Genomic DNA, 23,602 nt, shown 5'->3' with positions numbered 1-23,602 from the left:
TGTTTAATCCTGATTTTTTCTCAACTACTGTCTGAGTATTTTAAATAAACTTTAATCCGTAATCAAATTACACAATATGTCTATGATATTAAATGTGTAGGAATTAGTTTTATAATTACAATTAAATTTTTCATATTAAATATTAGTAAAACCACAATATAATAACACAGTTGTTTATTTTTTTATTAAAAGAAACCTTATATAATATGACAATGTACAATGTAAATTATATAAAATAGTGAGCAAATAATCACAACCAAAAGCATAAAAACAAATAATAATCGAGATAGCAGTGAAAATAAATAATGTCAGTCATATATACGGGATATAACTAAATAAATCTTATTGTATCCCATATATTAGTAACTAAATCCACACACAAAAAATAATATTCAAAAAACGATGAAATTCTTCAGTCATCTTCATGGGCAGCTACAAACAATTTTTGGCTAAATATTGTAACCGATCCTGAAACAATTCAATAGCAAAATAAAACGTATTATGAATAACATATTAAATGAATTTTATATGTGAAGTAAGTGAGTGAAACTTAAGTTTTTGTGTTTACTGATAAAAAAGCTAGTAAAAAAAGGCTGTATAAAAATGTTAAAAAAAACGCACACAAAAATGTTAAATATTATGGTTACAATAGACGCTTCTTTAATATTTAATATAGATAACTTTCAAAGTAAAAGGGCAAATTTACGATAAAGCCAAACTCTGCTTAAGGTCCCAAATAGTAATTATAAATTTCAACAAATTTTTATATCTGCGTAGATACTGGAATAACTATATATACGAGGGTTGCTCGATAAGTACTTGGCATATAAAAGAAATACGAAAATTTTGGAAAGGCGATTAGAAAGCGATTTATTTCTCAATATAACCTCCGTATAACTCGATACAGTTGACCCAGCGAAGCTTCAACATCTTTAAGCCGTCTCTAAAATACGTTTTCTCGAGGTCTGCAAAGTGGGCGTACATGGCAGCAGTTCATGGCCCAATTTGGCCATAGACAGTAGGGAGGTTTGAGCCCGTGCGTTGTCATGGTGAAAGAGCGTTTTTTTTTCTTAGCCAAATCAAGCCGTTTATTCTGCAATTCGGAGTCGAATCGGCCTAATAATTCGTCATAGTACAGTCCTGTAATGGCCGATAGGACAGTCATCGCCTTCTTCGGGGCAACTTCTTGCGTTGGTTGCACTTAAACAGCATCAAACACTGCTATGACGTGGTGGCTGGAAGAGATGACTGGACAAACGTGACAGCTTCTCCTAAGCAAAATTTCATGCAGAATATGGCCCACGCAGTCTTTTGAGATACATATTGCAAATGTATCAGCTAACGCGCACCTTCAATTGTCAGTCTGTCAATACGAGATCATGGATTTTTGTCACGTTATGCTCCGTGGTAGACGTTTTCGGAGCAGCTGGGTGTGGCTCATTAAAAACCCACGTCACTGAAACTTTTTTTTTGACGGTCACCATCGAAGGAGAAGAATCACCATACGCAGTATTCAATTGCTCTTTGATTTCGCTGCACTATTTCCCTTCTACAAACAAGAATCGAATCACCGACAAATATTGCTCTTTTTCCTTCTTTTCTAGAATCTACGTACACGCTTCCACACGCGGCCAAAACTACGAATCCGATCGGGTTGAAATTTCAACAGTAGCCGTCTACGAGAATATACTACCGATAGTAAATTTTTCTTGGGATAGTGGCGCCATCAGACCGTGAGGCTAAATAATTATCGGACCGCCCTCGAATAATAATATTGTATCAAAAACAGTGAAATTAAAGGTGAACTTCCTTTTCGTGAACGTGTGTTCGGGTACGGGTATTTACAAATAAAATTATTAAAAGAAACTTACTCATAAAGCTTTTGAACGCAGCTGGTTTTTTATCTTGGATTATTCCAAAGTAGTAAACTGGAACTCCGCTTAATGTTATCAATATACCACCGAGAAGAACCAATGGAGATTCAGTGACAGGTAAAATCAGCAAAAAAAGACAAATCAGAACAAATACTATTGGTATTGCAATATGAACCTTTATAGGTCTCTCCAGTTTTGGATTCTTCCACCTAAGACAAATAAAGTATTATTAATAAAGGGGGTGTAACTAGACGATTATCGTCATCATGGTATACCTGAGGTAGAGCAGACCTGAAACGGACAACGTAACGAAAAATGTTTCAACAATCGTACAGTAATGTATTAAAAGTTGAATGTCACTCGAACATAACATAATTAATGAAAGTATATTCTGAAAAAAAATCGTTCTTTATAATGAATACAATTAAGAACTTGATTATCTTACCAAGAACAACAAACTAGGCATTGGAGTGAGGGATTTGATATTTAAATGCGATAGAAGAGTGGGAAATTGACCGTTTCGCGCTCCAACATATAACATTCTTGATGATGACATTATATGAACACTTAGACCACCAAAGGCTGATATGGCTACCATTATTGGTACAATCCAACTATAGCTTCCCAATACTGAGTTACTAAAGGTCTACAAGAAATCTATATTAACATGTATTTTAATTTTACTTTTAAATATTTACCACAGCTATTGCATCAGTCGCTTGCATTTCCTGTGGAGTGAGTACAGAAAGATATGCCATATTAGCAAGAACATATATACTGGTGACCAAGGGTAATGAAATATAAATTGCTCTGGGTAAATTTCTAAAATAACAGGATTAAAATTAATCAAGATCATCTAATTTAAACATTTAATATAATCTTACACAAAAGGATTTTGTAGTTCTTCAGTCATAAAATTTAGGTAACTCCTACAAAATAATATGTTTGTGAACTTTTTCCATTTTCTTACCTAAAGTTATCATACCAGCCTGAATAAGAAAAAATTCCACTATAAAAAGCCTTTGATATCTTGCCTGGATTATGAGTGGTATGGGCAAAAGAATTTGTAAAATTATCCATATTCCCAAGAGACATCCATATAATTCCAATAATAACAATTAGTGCTAGTGCAATTAGTTTGCAGAACATGAATACATTTTGTAACTTAACTGTTACCTTTACATTATATGAGTTCAGGAATGTTAAAAAACCTACAAAGGTGCTATGTTAAAGGTGTGTATTCAACGTGAATGAAAAATTTAGCTACATATTACTGCTGCAGCAACAAGACGAACTCCTAAATCAGGCATATCACATTCAGGAAATAGTGGTTGTATAACATATTTGGCAAAAGTTAGACCCATGATAGAATTTGTGGTTGGTCTATGAAAATAAATTATTTTATTAAGGCAATAAACAGAACACATAACATATAAATAATGTAATTGTATAGTATCATATATCATAGTGTTTTACATACTACACTATTTATAACTTACACAAAAATAACATTAGCTGCCCATAAATATAAAAAAGACAACAATGGACCAAAAGCTTCATGGATATAAGCATAATCACCTCCAGACTTTGGAATACATGTTCCTAGTTCAGCATAACATAGAGCTCCAATCATAGATAAAAGACCACAAAGCACCCACACCACTAAAGTGAAACCCACTGAATCTACCTGTTCTATCACACCTTTTGGTGATATGAATATTCCTTCAAAAAATGCATAAACAAAATAATATGTACTCAAGCAATAATGATACCTGATCCAAATATTATTCCCAATATCACAGCTATTCCCTCCATCAGCCCCATATGTCTCCTCATTTTAACTTTTTCTCCAACATAGTTTTGTTCATCCAGTGGTGTTTGTACTGCAGATATTAAATGAGCCTCTGTAGGAGTCTTTAAGTCCTCAGATATTAAAGTCATTTTTATATCTAAAAAAATAGTCACTAAAGAGTATTTGCTTTATATATATAAGACATATATACTAATATTTTATATTATCATATATTAATAAATATTTATATTAAAAAAAGTTATATTTAACTTGCCACCTACAGTTCTACAAAGAATATGTACAAATTAAGGTATTATGATGTTTGACAATGTTTTCTAATAATATTTCATTTATTTAATAATTTTACGGGGAATAAACAAATAAGAGAAAATAACGGATAACACACGTGAATTTTTGTTGGTTAGATCATGTAAACATTACTGATTGTAGGCAACTTAACTTACGCATCATTCTTAGTGTTCATAAAAAATCCATTTTTAGATGTTTTTAAAACACTACAGTTAATTTTTCTCCAAATTACATTATGTATGCAACATAAATAAAAGTATATGTTTGATATGCGAATATAACACTGGCAACTTATATATATCATTATATCATATACACAAGCCTACAACTTAATAATAAATTATTGTTACAAAACAGTTGAATATATTGAATAATACACAGATTTAACAACAAAAAATGTTTTATTGGTACATAAATTTTCAATTAGGAATGTAAACTATATACAACACAGGTTACTTTACTAACAATATTTTAAAATTTAATACTTTAAACCAATCCCATAGCTTCCTATTCTTTAGTTCATTTCATCAGGATTGAACATACCCTACAAACAAAAAATGTTACAATAAGTATATAATTTAGATTAATGAATAATAACCTTTGCTCTGCGTAAAATGGAATCTTTAGAGGAGTCATAAGGATGATCCTTTGAAGGAATCTCTAATATTGCTGGAATAGGACTATTATGACTATCAACAACATGTCTTATAATCTCAGCAATGTTCTGATTTATGAGAATAATGTCAATATCATCTCTCTTGATGAAGCGTTTGAAGCAATCCTCGATTTCACTAACAGCAGTATCTAAAAATAACAAAAACTTAAACAGTCGAAAGTGAAAGAATTATATCAATGAAAAATAACAGTCTTATAAATATTTTTGATTTTTTTAAATAGATAGCTTACTTTTATCAACGACCATAAAATTGGGGTGTCTATTTTTATTAATTTCACCTACTCCTCCCAGTAGAAAACCAACACAAGTATCCTATTAAAAATGAATATTATAACTAATTTTAATTATATCGCTTACTTATAACTTACTTCATCTCCAATAACGGATATTAATTTACCCTTAACAGCACTGTGTAATGCCATTTTTGACTTTTTTCAGGCAACAATATTAGAATTACTAAACCCTGAGGATAATAGTCACCTGACAAGAAACATCAGCTGACTTAATTAATGACAAGGCGATGTTGTCATAAAGTATCTTTAAAAACAAGTTGCCAGTACATAATGTAGAACATATGAATACACATAGCAATATTTCGGGGTCTATTTGGAATAATTAAAAGAATTCTATCTATCATGTAAAATTTATTATATTAAACTGTTCTGTTGGTTGCATAATATTAGCTAAACTTAATAAGCATTACATTAAATTCTTATTAAATAAAACTGCATTTTCATTTTCATTTTCATTATAGTGTAATATACTTATAATGATTACATATTTAAATTATTTTTTTAATAATATTTTAGTCTTCCGGTGACAACATATCTAGTAACTGAAACAAAATTTTAGTAAACATACTCGACTCTTTACCACTAAGTTATCTGACATGTATAGTAGATAGTCTATATACACATGTATAGTTAGACAGTCGGGTTACACAGTTATTGGTGCGTGTTATATATTGACATCTGAGTTATATTTGTATAATAGGCATCTTTGTATCATTGATAATTTAGTTCATATGATAAAATATGAGTCCAGATGCCAATAATGTTATGTCTCTAACAGTAAGGCATACACGGTGTATACCCTAAACTTAATGTCTGAATTTTTGTAGACTTCTAGGAATATACTACATTCAAAATGGGATACGTTGTTTGATATTGAAGCAAAGGAATGGATCGCATTTAAACCAGCACTGGGGCTTCATGTATATCCATGTTATTCTTGTAGACACTTGTTTTTTTCAAAAAAATCATTTCAAGATCACATTAACCGAAGGGCTATTGTCTTAACTTACAAATGCTCAGGATGTAATAATACTTCCTATACATTTTATAATAGGTAGACCTATTAATTAATTAGAGAATAATATTGATATATTTCTAACATTGTTTTTATACTAGATGTATAATGCTACTACACTGCAGGAAACACTACACTGTATCTAAAGGAACTATCAACTTGAATAATTTAGAGGTTAGCCTGATAGATCTAAATTTATTAGGATTTTCAAGACTTGCAAATATACCCTATTTCTTTGATGTCCAGGAAGAATATGTAACAGGTAATTATTAGTTTGTGTATATATATAGAGTTTCTGTAACATTTATTTCAGGAGAAGTAATACCAAATTCTCAGTTTTATGCACCCAAACCGGAAGATAAAGGCAAGGAGATTATTGTTTTAACTCCCTGTCATTTAGTAATTAATAGAACAGATTCAAATGGGGTAAATCAGTCATTGGCATTAAAACAAATAGCTCATAATATTCCAAAATGTGTGTTTATTACATTGGAAATGATGAAAGAACATAATACAAGAGCTCACTTTCAGTTTTCTGAGGAAAATTTGCAGTATACAAACTGTCAGATTGAAATAAAGGATGAGATTGATAATCATGGTGAAGAAGAGGTGTTAGAATGCTATTATAAGAGAATCATTATATTAATATTTCTTTGTAGGTTGTACATGACATAGATTTGCCTTTAGAACAAGAATCAATCAGAAGAAGTCTTAATGATAGAGAAGATTCAGATTCATTATCTAATAATGATTTTGAACACTTTGCTTTACCTGTTATTGCAAAAATAGAAACAGTTGATGAATTTCCAAGTTCTGATGAGTGCTCTGACGTAACTGTTACAAGATGTATTGAATGTCAAAAGGAAATTCATGATGATATTAAAGACCATTTTCTTGGCTCAAATAAACCAGTTAACACAGATTTTAGATGTAACAAATGTCGTCTCATGTGTGCTACAGAATGTGCCTTTAAGGTAAAGAAACCTGTAAAAGATATAATAATATATTATACTAAAAATTATGTTTAATAGGCTCATTTAAGAATTCACATTAAAAAAGCTCCTTTTGTTTGTCCAGATTGTGGAATTCAGTTTAGTAAATTTGATGAACTGTTCACTCACATGGAAAAAATCTGTTTTCATATGGTTAAATCTGTAAGAATAAAGTAAATTTGAGCTTTTCAACTGTATGTATTGATACTATCCAGATTATTGTTATAGATGTCCAGGGAAACGTTGTGGCAAAATATTTGCTTCAGAAAATACATTCGCACCACATTTTTTACAGATTCATATAGTAGTGTTGTACCAATGTTGTGCCTGTAAGGATCTGTTTAGATTGTTGGAAGATTGCCAGCGGCATTGCCAAACTATGCACAAAGAAGGAACCAAAATAGTTAAATTTTTTAACTGTCCTGTAAGTTACAATTTATTACATATATTAATAAGGTTTGCTAATGTTTGGGCTATCTTAAAGGCCTGCAACACTGAAGATATGACTTTAGCAGAGAAAGATAAACATGTGGATCAGCATTGTAAAGACCCCTCAAGGCGTCTATATGTTTACAAATGCAAGTTTTGTAAATATTATTTTAGGTATGTTTTGAAACAGTAATTGAGTGTTAAAAGTAAAAATGTATTCCTTGTTTTAATTTTAGATCACTAACAACATTATTAGCTCACATAGAAAACTGTAAATTTCAAAAATTAGCGGTTACATCTAAATACATATCAGGACAATGTATAAAGTGTAACTCACGCATGATTATTCAAAGAAATCAAAATAACCCTCTCTGTAACAAGTGCTGTAAAACTACCGAAAAAATTATTAAAAAACCGATGTACAGGTGTAGTTGTGTTTTATGCAAACAGTTAATTGATTTCAACGACCGTCGATCCCATCAGAAGGAATGTAAATATGGTAAACCCCAGGTCTTAGTGGAGCGATTACAGATAGATATGTTAGATAAAAGCTTTAATTCAAGTACCAGTGACGTGGAAGAGTCTACGGACGGATCGACAAAAAACAGAAGAGACTCCAGTGATGATAATCGACCAAAAAAACGTCAAAAACCCATAAAACCGAAAAAATCTGACTCTGTAAACGATTTAACAGCAGACGAGCCGATTTTCTTTGATGGAACTTACTCCTGTCGAGTTTGTTCGTATAAAGATAGCAAACGAGAACTGTTTCATGATCATGTCAAAACTCACCGACAAATCTCGACGGCCTATCAATGCATGGAGTGCGGTGAGTGTTTCGTAGTGAAGCCGTCGCTAATGAAGCACCTTACCCATTACCACAATATATCGAACTGCGAAAAATATTTTAAAGAAAATGATTGCTTTGATGAGGGGGCCGTAAAGGAGTTGGCTAAAGTTGTTAAAGCCCCATATCTGGCGAACAATGTTAAAGAAAATCAGTGTCGAGTTTGTATGAAGGAGTTCGAGAGTAGAGAGTTGCATGATAAACATTTTCGTATTCATGGAATGGCATTCTTGCTGACTAAGAGTGTTGACTTGTAAATTCTTTCATTTTTTGCATCAGAACATGTTACCGTCTATATTGTTTATATATGTTCTAAACTTATATCACTTTAGATAGTTTTGTTTTATTTTTGATATAAAATAAACTGTCATGTTTTCAATTATGGAATTTGAATGTTACTTTTTTTTAATATTGGGTTTAATTATCATTGGTGTTTATTTTAAATCACAACATTATCATACTCATATTTTTTGACCATTAAATATCTCCAAAAAATGTAAATATGAATTAAGGTTGAAAATACCAATTGTCACGAATTCCATTTCAACACCATCAGGTTTTAATACGATCTATACATGGCACTAACTAGTTGAGATGAAAAGCGGAAAATTGTGCGTTAACAAAAACTGTCAGGTAGTGGAGAAATAATTCGATTTTAATAATTTTTATAAAACATTATTTTATTTAAGTTCTTGTGAATTAAATACAACAGTTCTCTATATTTTATATTTTTTTACGAACAAAAATAAATATGTAAGTAACAGCTCACAGCCTCGTTCTTCAGTCTTCTTTGTTGCTGAAGAAATCTTTTATTACATTGTATAGCTTAACGCTAGGCCCGTATACCGCCCAAAAGAGGGGATATGCTGAGCTGACTAGACCTAACCAGAACAGGTAAACACTACCTGTCGATCGTTTTCTGTACCAGTTACTGTAAACACTCAGTACTATCGCCAAGGCACCGAAAAGAAAGGCTACCGTGCCCGTTATGACATGTATGAATTTGACTAGCCTGGGTTTGTCGATATATCGAGACAGTTCCTTTTTGAAATAGAGAACAGTGCCGTTAATGATCGGCGGCACGGTAGCGATTAATCCTATGAGGCCAAATAAGCCGTGCCAGGTAGCAAAGTGATGTTTGTTGTTGAGGTCTTTGTTTATATACACCACGGCGAAACCTATCACCGAGAGGGCGTATCCTATGGCCAGTGCTATCCAATGGATTTGTACCCGAAATCCTCCAGTTGTTTTAAATCGCCAATAGGTGTTATATTTGTTGATTGCATAGAGACCTTCTGTCATCATGAGCATCCACTAAAAAAAGGAACAAAAATAATCTACTTACATTCTATTGTTATGTTACAATGCTTATAAAATATTATAATAATTAGTTAATGCAAACATTAATTTAAAAATTATTATCTATGTTCTTTAAATTATATATTTTTATTTTATAAGTGTTGAATAATAATAGAAATTTAAATTCAATTAATTCATTTCATGTATTGTGTCGTCAGTCTAGTTGCCTATTAACTTGTTTAATTAATAATTTTACCAAATTGAAAATTACATTATTACGTCATGTTTGCTTTAATAAACTCAGATGATTTCATTTTAATGTTAAAAACATATATTTTCTTTTTTATGCATCTATTATAATAACACGTCAATTGAAAAGTCCCCGGCCTGACATATAGATGGCGCTACTAGAATTAAATCCATGTTTTTTAGTTAGCTCTAACCCTCAAATGATGCATGTATAAATTTGACAGCTGTCGAATCATTAGTTTGTGAATTATAGCATTTTGAGTGAAGCAACTTTTGTTATTGTGGGAAAAATGGACAAAAGGGAATTTCGTGTGTTGATAAAATATTGTTTTTTGAAGGGAAAAAATACAGTTGAAGGAAAACCTTTTTTTCCCGACACTGTCTCAGGAAAATCAACCATCAAGGATTGGTATGCTAAGTTTAGACGTGGTGAAATGAGCATCGAAGACGGTAAACGCAGTGGACGCCCAAAAGAGGTTGTTACCGATGAAAACATTTAAAAAATCCACAAAATAATTTTGAATGATCGTAAATTGAAATTGAATGAAATAGCAGACACTCTAAAGATATCAACTGAACGTGTATATCATATCATTCACGAATACTTGGGTATGAGAAAGCTCTGTGCGAAGTGGGTGCCGCGCGAGCTTACTTTTGACCAAAAACAACGACGAGTCCTTGATTCGGAGCAGTGTTTGAAGATGATCAAGCGTAACAAACCCGAGTTTTTGCGTCGATATGTGACAATGGATGAAACATGGCTCCATCATTTCATTCGACGGTCATCCGAGTGGACTGCACACGATAAACCCGCTCCAAAGCTTGGGAAAATGCAATAGTTGGCTGGCAAAGTTATGGCGTCTTTATTTTGGGATCAAATGTGTTTTATTATGGTAGGTCGGGGACTTTTCAATTGACCTGTTATAATAACTAATACAACTTTTATTAAGTAACGTATTAAGTGGCCATCGGAAATAAACACTTTTAGCGACCTTTTAATGATAATGCCATTATACGATAATATACACATCTTGGTTTTGCAAAGTTTCTCTAAATAGTTCGACTTCTAACTTGAAATGTCTAGATATAGTGCGCATATATATATATATATATATATATATATATATATATATATATATATATATATATATATATATATATATATATATATATATATATATATATATATATAAAGTTTTAATTGTTTTGACATGTGGCGTCAGGTGACCTTCATCGGAACCAGATTAAAAAATAGTTTAAATGTGCAAAATAATTACTAACGAACTAGTTAATTCAATGACACAAGTGTATCTCTCTCTCTGGCATTAATCGATGCTGCGTATACTTTTACAACTCGAAGGCCGACGTATAATAATGTTTTCTTCTGAATCACAAAACGGGGGTTTCCGCTGTTTGTTTATCTTGAAAATGGAAATCACATTTCATAGCGTCGGGTAGTTTCCACGAAGGCCTTGTCATGTTTGTTTATGAGAATTTTCTTAATGAAAAAACGCCGTGATTATGTAGTTTTAATGTTTGCTCAAACGTTATCTTTCCAGCACGATTCATTAAATAGTATTTAAGTGGCATATTTATTTGGAATACTAAACAAACATGATACTTAATAAAAGGATTTAATAATTTCATGTAGTATGTGTAATATTCCCTATTTTGATAATTTTTTTACATATTTATATAATATTTAAATTTTTGAGATTTGATATGCTGTCGCTTACAAAATGAACAAGAATATAGTTTTATTGAATGTTTATTTTCACCTCGGTTATGTCATATATCAGAATTAATTTTTTTACCCAATATGGGAAAACCGTTTTATTACAGTCTAATAATAAGTGAAAAATGCAGAGTAGAGTTTACAGAATACTTATCGTTAAAAACTAACAACCACAAACCGCAAGACACAAGTGGTAAAATATGATCTATTTTCTATGTGTTAACATTTATTTATAGTGCAAATAAATACTTCTCTTTTTATTACATAACTGTAGGTTTGATTTATTAAATTTATAAAAATAAACAAATATCCGTTAATTATTTTTGGTTGTGTATTATGTTTTAATATATGAATCCAACACTATATTGAAATGGCATTGTTTAGATCAGGAATTAATATGAAATATGAGAATTAAAAATATTAACCCTTATTTAAAATATTAAGTGATTATTGGTATTATATTTATTGGTCTATTATTAATTATCAAATCAAATTATCAATTATCAAATTATATTGACAATTCGTGCCGCGCATATTTAAAATTTTTTGGACTTACACAATATTATTACATTTTGCATAAGTTGTCATATGATGAAAATGTTTGATATCTTACCCCAAAGCTCATTAAGATTGGATGCCATGTAAACAAAACAAATTCGTCTCGGAACGCCAACTTAATTACAACATAAACAAAGACAACAACGCTAATATGGGCCAGTGAGGTTAGGTGCGTCCTGAAAGTAACAACGTCTTTGGGCTTTAGTATGGGTTTCTTTCCTTTTTCCTTCTTTTTCTTCGGTTTTTCCACTTGTTTGGGGACCGGCACTTTAACCTCCGAATAGTTGGCCATATCGACGGTGACTGTCGGATCGCTGTCGGCTGTGTAAGCGACTGTACTCGCCTCCCGTCGTCCCTCCGCCTCCAACAACGATTTATTCTCATTATCAGCTGCTGTAATCCGCGTCTCACCTTGATCGGACTTTTTATTTTGCCCAGCGTTCATTTTTTCCCCAAAATTCCGAATTATACGCGATTAATTTTTTCGTTTTAGTTTATTAATTTTCCCTTCGATGTGTTTTTGTTTCCGACTGCAATTCGATTCTGATAAAAAAATACCGCTAATTATAATTTAAAGGTAAATTAGTAATAATCCGTTCAGCACAGTGATTCTACTAACTGTTTAGAGGCAAAAATAAAAATCGTTTTAATTTTATGTGTTTATTGATTTCGAAATATCAAGAAACATTTAACATGAATATAGAGTAGCCGCAAAACTTTGACACAAAACATTATTGTGTATTTACATTATTAAAACATATTAGAAAAAAGCTGTGAGATTGTGAGATTTATATCAGTTTAATATGATTGAGTTATTCAATTTTAACGACTTTGCCGCATAGACCACTTCGAATGTGAACGATGGCTTGAATTATGGTTATTTTGGTTTATTCATCGTTTGATTGCGGTTTATGAACAAAGAAAGAAAACTTCAGAAAACCACACAAGAAAAAGCCTGGCGGCGCCAAGCCACATAGTGGTCAATTCTCATAACCCCTAAGAGATAACAACATTCTCAAATCGTTCACGGAAATGTTCATATTAAGCTATCCATATACATATTATTTGCCCACGTGGTCAATTTGACTCGAAAGAAAACGATTTTAGTACTTACCGTTGACGATGATGTCATCAATATTGTTTTCGAAAACACATAGCAATTTTTATATATGCATTGTCACCTAGTATGTCTTGTGTGCAACAACAAATATATTTTGATAATAAAATTTTGCTAATTCCATGTCAATTTTGTATTAATGACATACATTATTATTCTATAACATATAATTCATAATGTTTTTTAATAAAAACAAACAGTTAAAACAGATGCCGGCAAAACAACAAACAATACAATATCGATCAGTCCAAATTTAAAAAACATATATAAGTTATGAAAAGTTCAGGGTTTAAAAAGTTTTATTTAGAACCAGTTTATTTTATGGAAAGAAGAGTGCATGCGATACTACTGGCTCAAACCAATTCTTATTTTTTTATTCTTCTGGCATTTCCAGTATGCGATAAATATCTTATGTGATACATTATATAATATATTCAAAATAATAGTGAGCTCACGTCATCACGATTTCGAGTGGATTGCCTGTCGCTATTTGCATATTCGTTTTAAAATCGGGCTTTTCCTTCTAATTTTATTCTAGTTAAAAAGAGATATAATGCTGTCTGATACGTTTGAACAGGTAACCGAATCAGCCTAGCTGTCAAACGTATGCAAAGTTCTTCAAAACATTAGTGATAATAATTACAGGTTATAATCCAGTAAACGTTGTTCTGGCGCTTGACTTGTTTTAAACGAGATAATATATGCATTAGATATTCTGTGATGTTACATAACATTACATTATTTTTATTTAATTATTTGATTTATATTAGAATTTTGCTTTCAAGTCAAAATGAACTACAACTCAACTCATAAAGTCGAGCTATATAGCTTGTTCAATAAAACAGTGAAATTACGTCATTTAAATTTATGATGTCAAAACGTCGCAATGTTGCCGTGTCAACCCTGTGTTTTAGTTCAGTCTTTTTTCTTTCACAGATAACAACATTTTAATGTAAATAAAATAATAAAACAAAAATAATGTTATCAAGTATAATTGATTCTAACATTATTGATATTTAATGCATATATAGCATCGGCATTTTCAATCTGACTAATAATAAGCAGCGATTTGAAATGATGCGAGATGAGTTTTATAGTCTGATTCGGTTAAATTTTCGAACGCATCAAACAACGTTGTATCTCTTTTTAACTAAAATAAAATGAGAAGGAAAATATTGTTGGATTTTGAAACGAATTTACAAATTGCGATAGGCGCATTCGATATTTTGATGATATGAGTTAACTGTTATTTTGACTAGACTAAATATAGTCCTTTTACTAAAACAGCCAATGCATGTCATAAGTATACTGCCAATGTAAGAATGTAAAATTCGTTTTACACACGGACAGATTTTTCCTTCTCATTCTGTCATAGTTAAAAAGAGGCAGAATGCTATAAAGTCTATTCAAATGTTATTTGTATATGCGTCATCGAAATTTGTGACGTCAAAACGTCGCTATGTTGCCGCATCAACTCTGAGATTTAGTTCAGTTTGGCTTTGACATACAACAAAATTATAATCTAAGTAAAAAATAATTGAACAAAAATGTTATCAAATATAATTTATTTTAACATTATAGTACATCTAAAAATTACAGTTAATTATAGATCCGCAATAGTTTATAGAATTTAAGTAGAGGAATTTTGCATACGTCTGACAACTGGACGACTTTGACAGGCTCAAACAAATCAAACGCATTCAAACTAATCAGACAGCATTGTGTCTCTTTTTAACTAGAGTAAAATGATAAGGAAAATATTGTCTGATTCTAAAACGAATTTACAAATTGAGGCAGGCAATACATTAAACATCTTGATGACGCATATACAAATAAACTTTGAATAGACTATATATAATGTGTCGGAACATGTAACTGAATCAGTCGATATTATTTGATATGTGTTGTAACTGGTCGACCCTGTTATCAAATGTCTACAAAATTCTTTAAGACATTAAATATAATAGTATCCTTATGCCTTTTAAATTACAGAATTAGTTTGTTAGAGACGTAATAGGGGGTGTCACGCAAAAATGCATCTGTGTCTGAAGGATGGCTATGTTGAATTTGTTAGTAGTATCTCACATCTCGATACCGTACGTTCAAATAGGCTTAAGAATTGCTTTACAACAGCAATACTTTAAGAACAAGTTGCTTGCGCTTTAACATATGTTTCTTGCAAGCTAATCGTCGATTCAAATGTATTTTCGTTCATATAACATCCTGTGGTTGTAGGAGTTCATAATTATTAACATTCACTGAGGCTAAATGTCAAATAAATATATTGTCTTATTCGCCTTTATACTCCATGTTTTCAACCATAACTAGATTTTCATGAGATGACATTGGAAGCCTCTTGTGGCTGATATTGTATCCTCGTGAAATGATAAGATAGCCAGATCATCCGTATATATTAAATTAATACATGTATAAACTAAATTCCATGTCTAGTCACATCTCTTTCATATCTTGCCACCTTTGATCGTGCCTCCGCATCTTCATTTTGAATAAACTTCTCGAAATTTGCCCAAGAGAAAAGTACGACCGTGGTTGAAGTGAAGAAACTGTCGATTAAGGGTAGACCTTCGATGAAAAAATATAACCAATCGATGTATTTTGGAATTAAAAATGATGATTCAACTTTTATATTTAGAGTCAAAGTTAATTTTCATGTGACTGTATTTAAGGCACATAACGTCTATATGTCAAAATCTCTTATTTAGCCATTTTGATATATTGAACAACATTAGCAAAAATACCTAATACAATTTGCAAAAATACAATCGAAATGTTAATCAACAGAATATTTAATTTTTAATATAATTCTGAAATATAAAGGAAAACCCTCGTATAAAATGCAGAAGTCACTGTATCAGATAAAACATTTTAAAAATATCAGTATTTACTTTTACAAGTAATACAAAGATTTATAAAACAGTTATATTTTTTGTACAGTTAGATAGAATGATTCATAAAACAATAACTATTTGCAAAAAAACTATTAATTTATAATTCAGTGTTGTAAAGAATGTCACTGACGTTTCTAAAAAACATTTTTATAAAAAGCAGTATATTTGTTGAAATTTTATGTTTTTAGATGTAATATTACCTTTATTGTACTTTAGTTACTTTACTGCAGTTGTACCCGCCATGCATTACATACTAGTGTTTTTGGATATTCAATAATTTTGTGTTTTCGTCTCGTTTGCTGACACATACATACAGTTGTCTACTCACCTGTAGTGATTGTCTCTTGTGGAATTGTAGTTTCTGCCTAATATCGTTGTTAAATCGTGGTGAATTGATGTTTAGGGAAAGAGTGATAGGTATGGTAAATTTTAATATCAAAGTGTGCATATCTAGTGGATAAAAGTGATTTAAGGATATAGTTAAATAATTTACAATTTTACCTTGATCCATCACAGTATTGATGGACTAGTATTGATAGAATGATGTCTGATGCGTCGGAATATGTTGCCAAAACAACCGATAAAATTCAATTTGCATTGGTAATAGTGGACCATATTGCCAAAACACATATCACTTTTTATATATGCATTGTCACCTAGTAAGTCTTGTGTGTATCAACAAATATATTTTGATAGTAAAATTTTGCTAATTCCATGTCGATTTTGTATTAATGACATACATTATTATTCTATAATATATGATTTATAATGTTTTTTAATAAAATCAAACAAGTTAAACAGATGCCGGCAAAACAACATGGTCAAAACATGTCAAAACAATATAGATCAGTCCAAATTTGAAAAACATATATAAATTATGAAAAGTTCAGGGTTTAAAAAGTTTTATTTAGAACCAGTTAATTTTATGGAAAGAAGAGTGCGTGCGATACTACTGGATCAAACCAATTCTTATTTTTTTATTCTACTGCCATTTCCAGTACGCAATAAATATCTTATGTGACTTACATTATATACTCTCTTCAAAATAACAGTGAGCTCACGTCATTATGATGTCGATGTATTGCCTAACCGCAATTTGTATATTCGTCTTAAAATCGGGTAATACTTTTCCTTGTAATTTTATTCTAGTTAAAAAGAGATATAATGCTGTCTGATAATTTTACCTTGATCCATCACAGTATTGATGGACTAGTATTGATAGAATGATGTCTGATGCGTCCAAATATGTTGCCAAATCAACCAATAAAATTCAATTTACCTTGGTACTAGTGGACTATATTGCCAAATGCCTATAAAATTCTTTAAAATATTAGTGATAATAATTAGAGGTTATAAACCGGCAAACGTTGTAATTTAAATATTAAGTTGATTTTAATGACGCGAATTGGCTGTTTTATTATCCGAAGTATAGTTCTGTGAGTTATTTTTGAAGACTTTGTTGACAATGTGTAATTTTTATTGTTGCTGCTATTTTATTTCTGAATGCATTTTGATTCTCAAAGTCATTTTCTGGATATATCCGTGTAAGATTAACGGTTTGAGATATAATCATTTTTTAATTTTTTATAGTAAATCATTTAAGGCTGGTTATTTGATTTTTGTATTGATTTGAAGTGAGTCTTTCTTTAAATTCCTTTAATTTATTATTAGCAACTTCAAAGTCGGCGAAATTATATGATATTGGTGTCATTATTGAATCGTATGTAATACCGCGACTGTTGATACTGATAAATGCTGAGTTGAATCTGAAAATTGTGTTAACATTGCAGTATCCTCCGACATAATTTTTTTGTAGAGCTTTTTGGGCGTCCAATGATCACAATGGTGGAAATCCTTTTCTGTTCCATTCTCTGTTTCTGAGACACTATACATTTTATTCAGGGTAAAACATAGTAGGCGTTAAAACATATATGGAATAGTGGTACACTGACAATTTATTTTCAATATTTTATTACGACTTTTCAAATATTAACTGCATCCAAAAATATGCACGTTACTTCTTCACATGCAAGGAAACCATCTGATTTATTCTAAAACATTTCAATGAACAAGTTGTACAACCAAATATTTATTAAAATCATGTAGCGTTACAACTTATGCAGTCAAATATAATAAGGGTTATTTTTTTTAATTTGTTTTCCTCACTCACCAACATATCGTTACAATCGGATTAATAGTTTAGAAACACATAGAGGACAAACAAGCATTTATTTTTATATTAGGTGTTAGCGTGTATTTTGATGACCGATGTATATAACTGTTAAACTAATCAAGATAACTGTTAAATTCAATAGTTGCCATTTCTCTATATAAAACAACAGTTTCTATTTAGTGTTATTGACCTATTCAGTATGTATCCACTCCAATCATTGAGCGCTCAAAATTGAATTTTTGAGATTCATTACTTTTTTTGCTTGATTTGTAGAAATCTGCTGCGACACTTAGAAACTTATAGGGAAGCTACTCAGTCATATCCTAATTGTCGATTTTGGGTTTAATTAACCGACTTAAAAAAAGGAGGAGGTTCTATGTTCGGCTGTATATTTTTTTTTCAATGTATGTTTTCCGATTTCTCCGTCAATTATGGACCCATTTTCAAAATTCTTTTTTTATTCGAAATACTGCACTTTCGCGTTGGATCGAGGGAAAATCTCAAATTTCAAAGGCATGTACAAAGTTTTCACATATTTTTTATCTAATATAATCAGATATTTATGTAAAACGTTATTGCTGAACTAATGTGACGAAAAATCGGAAGTAGCTCGGTGTAAAAGCCATTCAGTTTGCTTTTTAAGCATTGACCATATCATATGAAAAGACACGGGCGTAGAAATAACACGAGCAACTGCTTCTATGATATAATGGGTAGAGCATTCAACTCACATGCGGAGATCGCGGAGTTCGATTCTTCGACGGAGGCAACAACTTTTTGTTGCTCTAGTTTGATTAGAACATTTGTCAAATCACCTAGGCTAGGTAGTGGAGCCCGGGGCCTGAAGCTTTCCTTATTTTCAATGATTGTTCCTTTACGCCTATATTTCCTCATACAGGCTGTACCTTTAGTTAACCCACCCACTGAGCAATTTTTTATCACTGAATAGAGAAAATAAAATATTTTTAACAAAAAAATTGAACCGACCTCAAAAAAATAACTAAGGAACTCACTAAAAAGTAAAAAATAATGAAACTTAGATTTTTAGCACAAAAGAAAAATGTTTTAAAACAAAATATGTACAGTATAATCGTTGTAATAACTAAATAAAGATAAACAAAAACCTTATTTCAACTACAATATACTACACGTATTTTATATTCTACTATATATACACACAATTTAGCTTAATACCTACCTAAACCTATTTATCTATTTGCAATATTGTTTTAACTACTACCAATTGATCACTTTGAAGTCGGTGCCTAGCCTAAAAAATACAAAAATAATAATATAAATTTGTGACATATATACAAAATTAAATTACGAACAAAACAAATCTAATTTGTTGCTCGGCACCGACTTCAAAGTGATTATTGATCATTTTGATTTTATATCAATGATAAAGAACGGGCTTCAGAGAGCTTAGCAGTTGCTAAATCAACTGTTTTCAGCCTTTTATATGTGATGGGAAAAATATAAACGTAGATCTTCTAAAAGTTAAAGAATGATCACATTACATGCAAGAACCTAATATATTTGGCATGATAAAATAAAGGTATAACAAATGTTCTTCTTTTGCCACTGTGTAGTTGTGCTAAAATACGTCAGATAACCCAACACTTCAAGATATCGTTGATGTTTAGTGGGTTAGCATTATCAATTAAATTGTTATGTCATATATTTAGGAACGCGATATAGAATAATAAAATACATTTTAATTCATACATTTAATGGATATTATATAGATGCTGTGTCTATTTTAATAATAGTACGATATATAATGTTTTATTAGCATCATATTATCGATTTGTAGTCGATATACTTTACAAGTTGAGAGTGAGGTGATATTTTCGTTAAGTGCAGTATTGTTTGTAGATAATTAGAATAACAGAAGTTCTTATCATATTAGCTATAAAAATTGTGCACAACGGTATCAAATTATACCAGGTTTTCAATAAGTATGTAGAACATGATTTATGATGTGGTTCGAATCAAAATAAGAGAATTCGTCCAATTTGACTCTTCAGCTCTCAGGTGCTAAAGTCAATACTTCAAAATCAATAATTGGTATGCAAAACGAATATTATCCATGGATTATTTCCAAAATGTCAAAACAATAATTTGAGATCTTTGCTTGTAATCTTTTGGGTTAACCAGTTGTAAAATTTCTTGAGAAGAAAATCTTTATTTTCAATTTAGATAACGTACCTGCTCATAAAACTTGATGTACTAGAGTATAGTAACTGCGTCTTGAAAAATTAATGTCTCCTAATAACTAACCTGATTAACGAATATAACTGTATAAAATTTCGAAATTATTTGCAGGAAGTGTTGCGTTTTTGAATTGTAGAAAATTGTAACTGATGTACGTAGAAATATAATAAAGACATGTAACAAAGACAATGTAACGTGTTAATGACAGAACGTACTGGAAATGATTTCAGAGTACTAAAAAAGTACCAGACAAGAATTATTTCCATACTTAGGAAGAACTTACACACCAATTAGAGGTTGTTCAACAAGCCATTTCCCATTGGTTAAAAACCTTAACGATAGCTAAAAAAGAGCCATCCACAACGAAAGCAATTTTTTTTTATAGTGAAGGCTACTCGAGGTGTGAGTTATGTATATGGTGGAACCAACGTGTATGGTGAGCATGGTGTACTATGAGTTACTAGAGCAGGTGAAACGTTGGTTACAGGAGCACGCTGTTGAACTCAAACCGTTTGTTATAAATATTAAAAGGAAAACGGCCATTATACCAAGAAAGGTATAACAAAGTAAATTGGTTACATGTTAATGATTGTCCGCAAAAGGCTAAAACTTAAAATTGAATCACCAAAATGGGACATATTACTCCTCCCATCGTATTCTCTAGACACCGTACATATGTATCAATAGCACAAGATCTGCACAAATCGCAGTTTTATTCTTTGGAAAATATCAAAAACTGTTTCGACTCTAGCATCATCTTCAAAGTATACGAATATCGACGCGGAATCCACATGTTACCCGAAATATTCGCCAAGTGCAATACTGTCTACAACAAGACAGTATTTCTCCAAATAAATATGTAATAGATTTTTTTGCGATAAAGCTACAATATTTGCGCGTATTCAATTTATATTCTTAATTAATTGTTAGTTGTTTACAATTAGTCTATAATTTTGCATGTATTGGAATAATGTAATATTATTTTACTATTATTAATTTATTAAATTTTCAAATACGGAATAATATTTAATAACAGTTATTGTTATACTCGCTGTGGACGACCAAAAACTAAAATTGGAACGATACACAGAAGATTTTCATAAACCCTGCGCAAGGATAACACGCAAAATTATAAAGCTTTTCATATTTTTCTTTTCTTCTATTCTTACCACTGGTCACATCATTATCACCATGATTTGGCTTCCAAGCCACAAAAGCATTCCACAGCATAAAGATATAGTTTTTCAATATCGAGGGGATCTAGATTTCTACATGCCTTTACCTCATGGCAGTACGCAATTCACAGACGTCCACATCATACGCTACTGTAATCATCTGACTACTATTAGGACTTACTTACTTGTTATAGCCTCTCAAGTTAATTGAAGAACAGTATGTTAGATCACCCACTACAGATCTTAAATTTGTTAAAAGAACAACATAACGTTTTTTTTAACATAATTAGGTCGATTAACCAATCCCAACAAGCCTAACGAACAACTAGTTAATACTCTAGCCCAAGACACTATCAATATTTTATCCTATTGTAATAAGAATATAATGTAATAAATAAATGTATTATAAGTGCATCAAGTAACTAACAACACTAAGGCGTTGAACTGACTTTATAGGTATCCTCTAGGTATATGTCGACTTCCGTTGAGGTTTCATTTCAGTATATTATATCATATGATATATATATATATATATATATATATATATATATATATATATATATATATATATATATAATTACATTACAATAAGAATATTTATAATTTGCTATGTTTAACGTAAAATATATCATTACTAACATTTACGCCTTGAAAGATTTTATCGTGTTTTATAAAGTTCCAAATTGATGCTGATCTAAAATTAGTTGGAGACCTTAGCAAGATTATGGTTTACTTCGGGATGTCATCAGGCTATTGTATAATTAAAATATTATCTAGATTATGTAATTCATTAGATGAAAATGGGACGAAAAGGAGTGTCAAATATTTGAGCATATGTTAATATATTATAGAGAGAAAAAACCTAATACCAACACACCAGTTTAGGTTTATTAACAAGCATTCAACAATTGACTAGGTCCAAAGAATAACAGATGTTATTGAAAAAGCCTACGAAAGTAAAACAGTATGCTCCGCCATATTCTTAGATGTAGCACCAGTCCTCGATAATATGGCACGACGGCCTTGTACATAAGTTACAGAAAATGTTACCGAAACAACATATTGAACTATTAAAAGCTTACATGACATCCAGAAGAAGTTAAAGCAGGTGTACCACAAGGAAGTGTATTGAGACCAACTCTTCACCTAGAAAATTAAAACTATGATTGATGATTCCGAGCAGTGTTTGAAGATGATTAAGCATAATAAATCCGAGTTTTTGCGTCGATATGTGATAATGGATGAAACATGGCTTCATCATTTCAGTCCGAAGTGCAATAGTCATCCGAGTGGACTGCACACGATGAACCCGCTCCAAAGCTTAGGAAAACGCAACAGTCGGCTGATAAGGTTATGGCATCTGTATTTTGGGATGGACATGGAATAATTTTCATTGACTACCTTGAAAAAGGAAGGACCATCAATAAAAACTATTAGATAGGGTTATTGGATTGTTTGAAGGACGAAATCGCCGGGTAAACGGCCGCATTTGAAGAAAAAAAGGGCTGCTTCACCAAGACAATGTATCGTGTCACAAGTCAGTGAAAACGATAGCAAAGATCCATGAGTTGCTTCCTTATCAATCCAGCGTATTCTCTAAATCTGCCCCCAGCGACCTGTTCCTGTTCTCAGATCTCAAAAGAATGCTCACTGTATTATTTAAATATTTATATACGAAATACTAAGCATATTAATAATATAATACATCATATTATTTTTAATTGTAAGTGCACTTAATACACGTTTAATTGGATTTGAACGCAATTCTAGCGAATAATAAAAAAATAATCAATGCTGGATAATTATTGTATTGTTTACTATAGAAGGTTAGTGGGTGATTATAAAAAAATTAAGATACAGGAAATATAAATATAACTATTTCTGTATATATATATATATATATATATATATATATATATATATATATATATATTTTAATCGTA

At 31.0% G+C, this 23,602-nt stretch overlaps 4 protein-coding genes and 1 non-coding gene across 7 annotated transcripts; 2 read left to right on the top strand and 3 right to left on the bottom strand.

Moving 5' to 3' along the window:
- Window positions 1-159: 159 nt before the first annotated feature.
- Window positions 160-4,105, bottom strand: gb (solute carrier family 7 member genderblind). The gene is made up of 11 exons (XM_076401446.1): window positions 3,948-4,105; window positions 3,647-3,823; window positions 3,374-3,596; window positions 3,142-3,257; window positions 2,860-3,085; window positions 2,759-2,803; window positions 2,573-2,696; window positions 2,320-2,520; window positions 2,150-2,265; window positions 1,872-2,083; window positions 160-468 (listed from the first exon to the last, which is right to left on the bottom strand). The coding sequence occupies exons 2-11, from the start codon at window positions 3,813-3,815 to the stop codon at window positions 413-415; spliced, it is 1,488 nt and encodes a 495-aa protein (XP_076257561.1). The 5' UTR covers window positions 3,816-3,823; window positions 3,948-4,105; the 3' UTR covers window positions 160-412.
- A 252-nt stretch (window positions 4,106-4,357) lies between these two features.
- Window positions 4,358-5,178, bottom strand: Vha14-1 (V-type proton ATPase subunit Vha14-1). Its single transcript, XM_076401445.1, has 4 exons — window positions 5,020-5,178; window positions 4,882-4,963; window positions 4,574-4,779; window positions 4,358-4,519 (listed from the first exon to the last, which is right to left on the bottom strand). The coding sequence occupies exons 1-4, from the start codon at window positions 5,071-5,073 to the stop codon at window positions 4,490-4,492; spliced, it is 372 nt and encodes a 123-aa protein (XP_076257560.1). The 5' UTR covers window positions 5,074-5,178; the 3' UTR covers window positions 4,358-4,489.
- Window positions 5,179-5,550: 372 nt separating this feature from the next.
- LOC143194762 (zinc finger protein 532) lies at window positions 5,551-8,606 on the top strand. 3 transcript variants are annotated; one of them, XM_076401441.1, is made up of 9 exons: window positions 5,551-5,721; window positions 5,772-5,998; window positions 6,061-6,221; window positions 6,273-6,568; window positions 6,619-6,933; window positions 6,991-7,124; window positions 7,180-7,375; window positions 7,436-7,554; window positions 7,617-8,606. In XM_076401441.1, the coding sequence occupies exons 1-9, from the start codon at window positions 5,686-5,688 to the stop codon at window positions 8,482-8,484; spliced, it is 2,352 nt and encodes a 783-aa protein (XP_076257556.1). In that variant the 5' UTR covers window positions 5,551-5,685; the 3' UTR covers window positions 8,485-8,606. The 3 variants fall into 3 exon arrangements, with proteins under 3 accessions (XP_076257556.1, XP_076257558.1, XP_076257557.1); XM_076401443.1 differs by having other exon boundaries at window positions 5,571-5,721; window positions 5,780-5,998; XM_076401442.1 differs by having other exon boundaries at window positions 5,580-5,721; window positions 6,085-6,221.
- A 274-nt stretch (window positions 8,607-8,880) lies between these two features.
- On the bottom strand, window positions 8,881-12,599 carry LOC143194763 (transmembrane reductase CYB561D2). The gene is made up of 2 exons (XM_076401444.1): window positions 12,124-12,599; window positions 8,881-9,541 (listed from the first exon to the last, which is right to left on the bottom strand). Exons 1-2 carry the CDS (start codon window positions 12,511-12,513, stop codon window positions 9,008-9,010), a joined length of 924 nt encoding a protein of 307 aa, XP_076257559.1. The 5' UTR covers window positions 12,514-12,599; the 3' UTR covers window positions 8,881-9,007.
- Window positions 12,600-21,530: 8,931 nt separating this feature from the next.
- On the top strand, window positions 21,531-21,635 carry LOC143196771 (U6 spliceosomal RNA). Its single transcript, XR_013005838.1, has one exon. It is a non-coding gene; the product is annotated as a U6 spliceosomal RNA (small nuclear RNA).
- The last annotated feature ends 1,967 nt before the right edge of the window (window positions 21,636-23,602 follow it).

Source organism: Rhynchophorus ferrugineus, unplaced genomic scaffold (genome assembly GCF_030347505.1).
Source record: "Rhynchophorus ferrugineus isolate W39M unplaced genomic scaffold, kcgeb_rfMv2 rfM4, whole genome shotgun sequence".
In the NCBI taxonomy this organism is placed as follows: Eukaryota; Metazoa; Arthropoda; class Insecta; order Coleoptera; family Curculionidae; genus Rhynchophorus; species Rhynchophorus ferrugineus.
This window is presented reverse-complemented; position numbering and strand designations above follow the sequence as displayed.

Bases quoted from the DNA above. Each gene is read 5' to 3' on its own strand.
- LOC143194763 (XM_076401444.1), bottom strand. From the start codon at position 12,513: ATGAACGCTGGGCAAAATAAAAAGTCCGATCAAGGTGAGACGCGGATT. The intron at 9,542-12,123 runs GTAAGATATCAA...TCCTTTTTTTAG, and splicing joins CAATCTTAATGAGCTTTGGG to TGGATGCTCATGATGACAGA.
- gb (XM_076401446.1), bottom strand. From the start codon at position 3,815: ATGACTTTAATATCTGAGGACTTAAAGACTCCTACAGAGGCTCATTTA. The intron at 2,804-2,859 runs GTATGATAACTT...ATTATTTTGTAG, and splicing joins ATTTTTTCTTATTCAGGCTG to GAGTTACCTAAATTTTATGA. The intron at 2,266-2,319 runs GTAAGATAATCA...ATTTTTTTTCAG, and splicing joins TGCCTAGTTTGTTGTTCTTG to AATATACTTTCATTAATTAT.
- LOC143194762 (XM_076401441.1), top strand. From the start codon at position 5,686: ATGAGTCCAGATGCCAATAATGTTATGTCTCTAACA. The intron at 5,999-6,060 runs GTAGACCTATTA...TTTTTATACTAG, and splicing joins TCCTATACATTTTATAATAG to ATGTATAATGCTACTACACT. The intron at 7,555-7,616 runs GTATGTTTTGAA...TTTTAATTTTAG, and splicing joins TTTTGTAAATATTATTTTAG to ATCACTAACAACATTATTAG.
- Vha14-1 (XM_076401445.1), bottom strand. From the start codon at position 5,073: ATGGCATTACACAGTGCTGTTAAGGGTAAATTAATATCCGTTATTGGA. The intron at 4,964-5,019 runs GTAAGTTATAAG...CATTTTTAATAG, and splicing joins TATCCGTTATTGGAGATGAA to GATACTTGTGTTGGTTTTCT. The intron at 4,520-4,573 runs GTTATTATTCAT...TTTTGTTTGTAG, and splicing joins CCATTTTACGCAGAGCAAAG to GGTATGTTCAATCCTGATGA.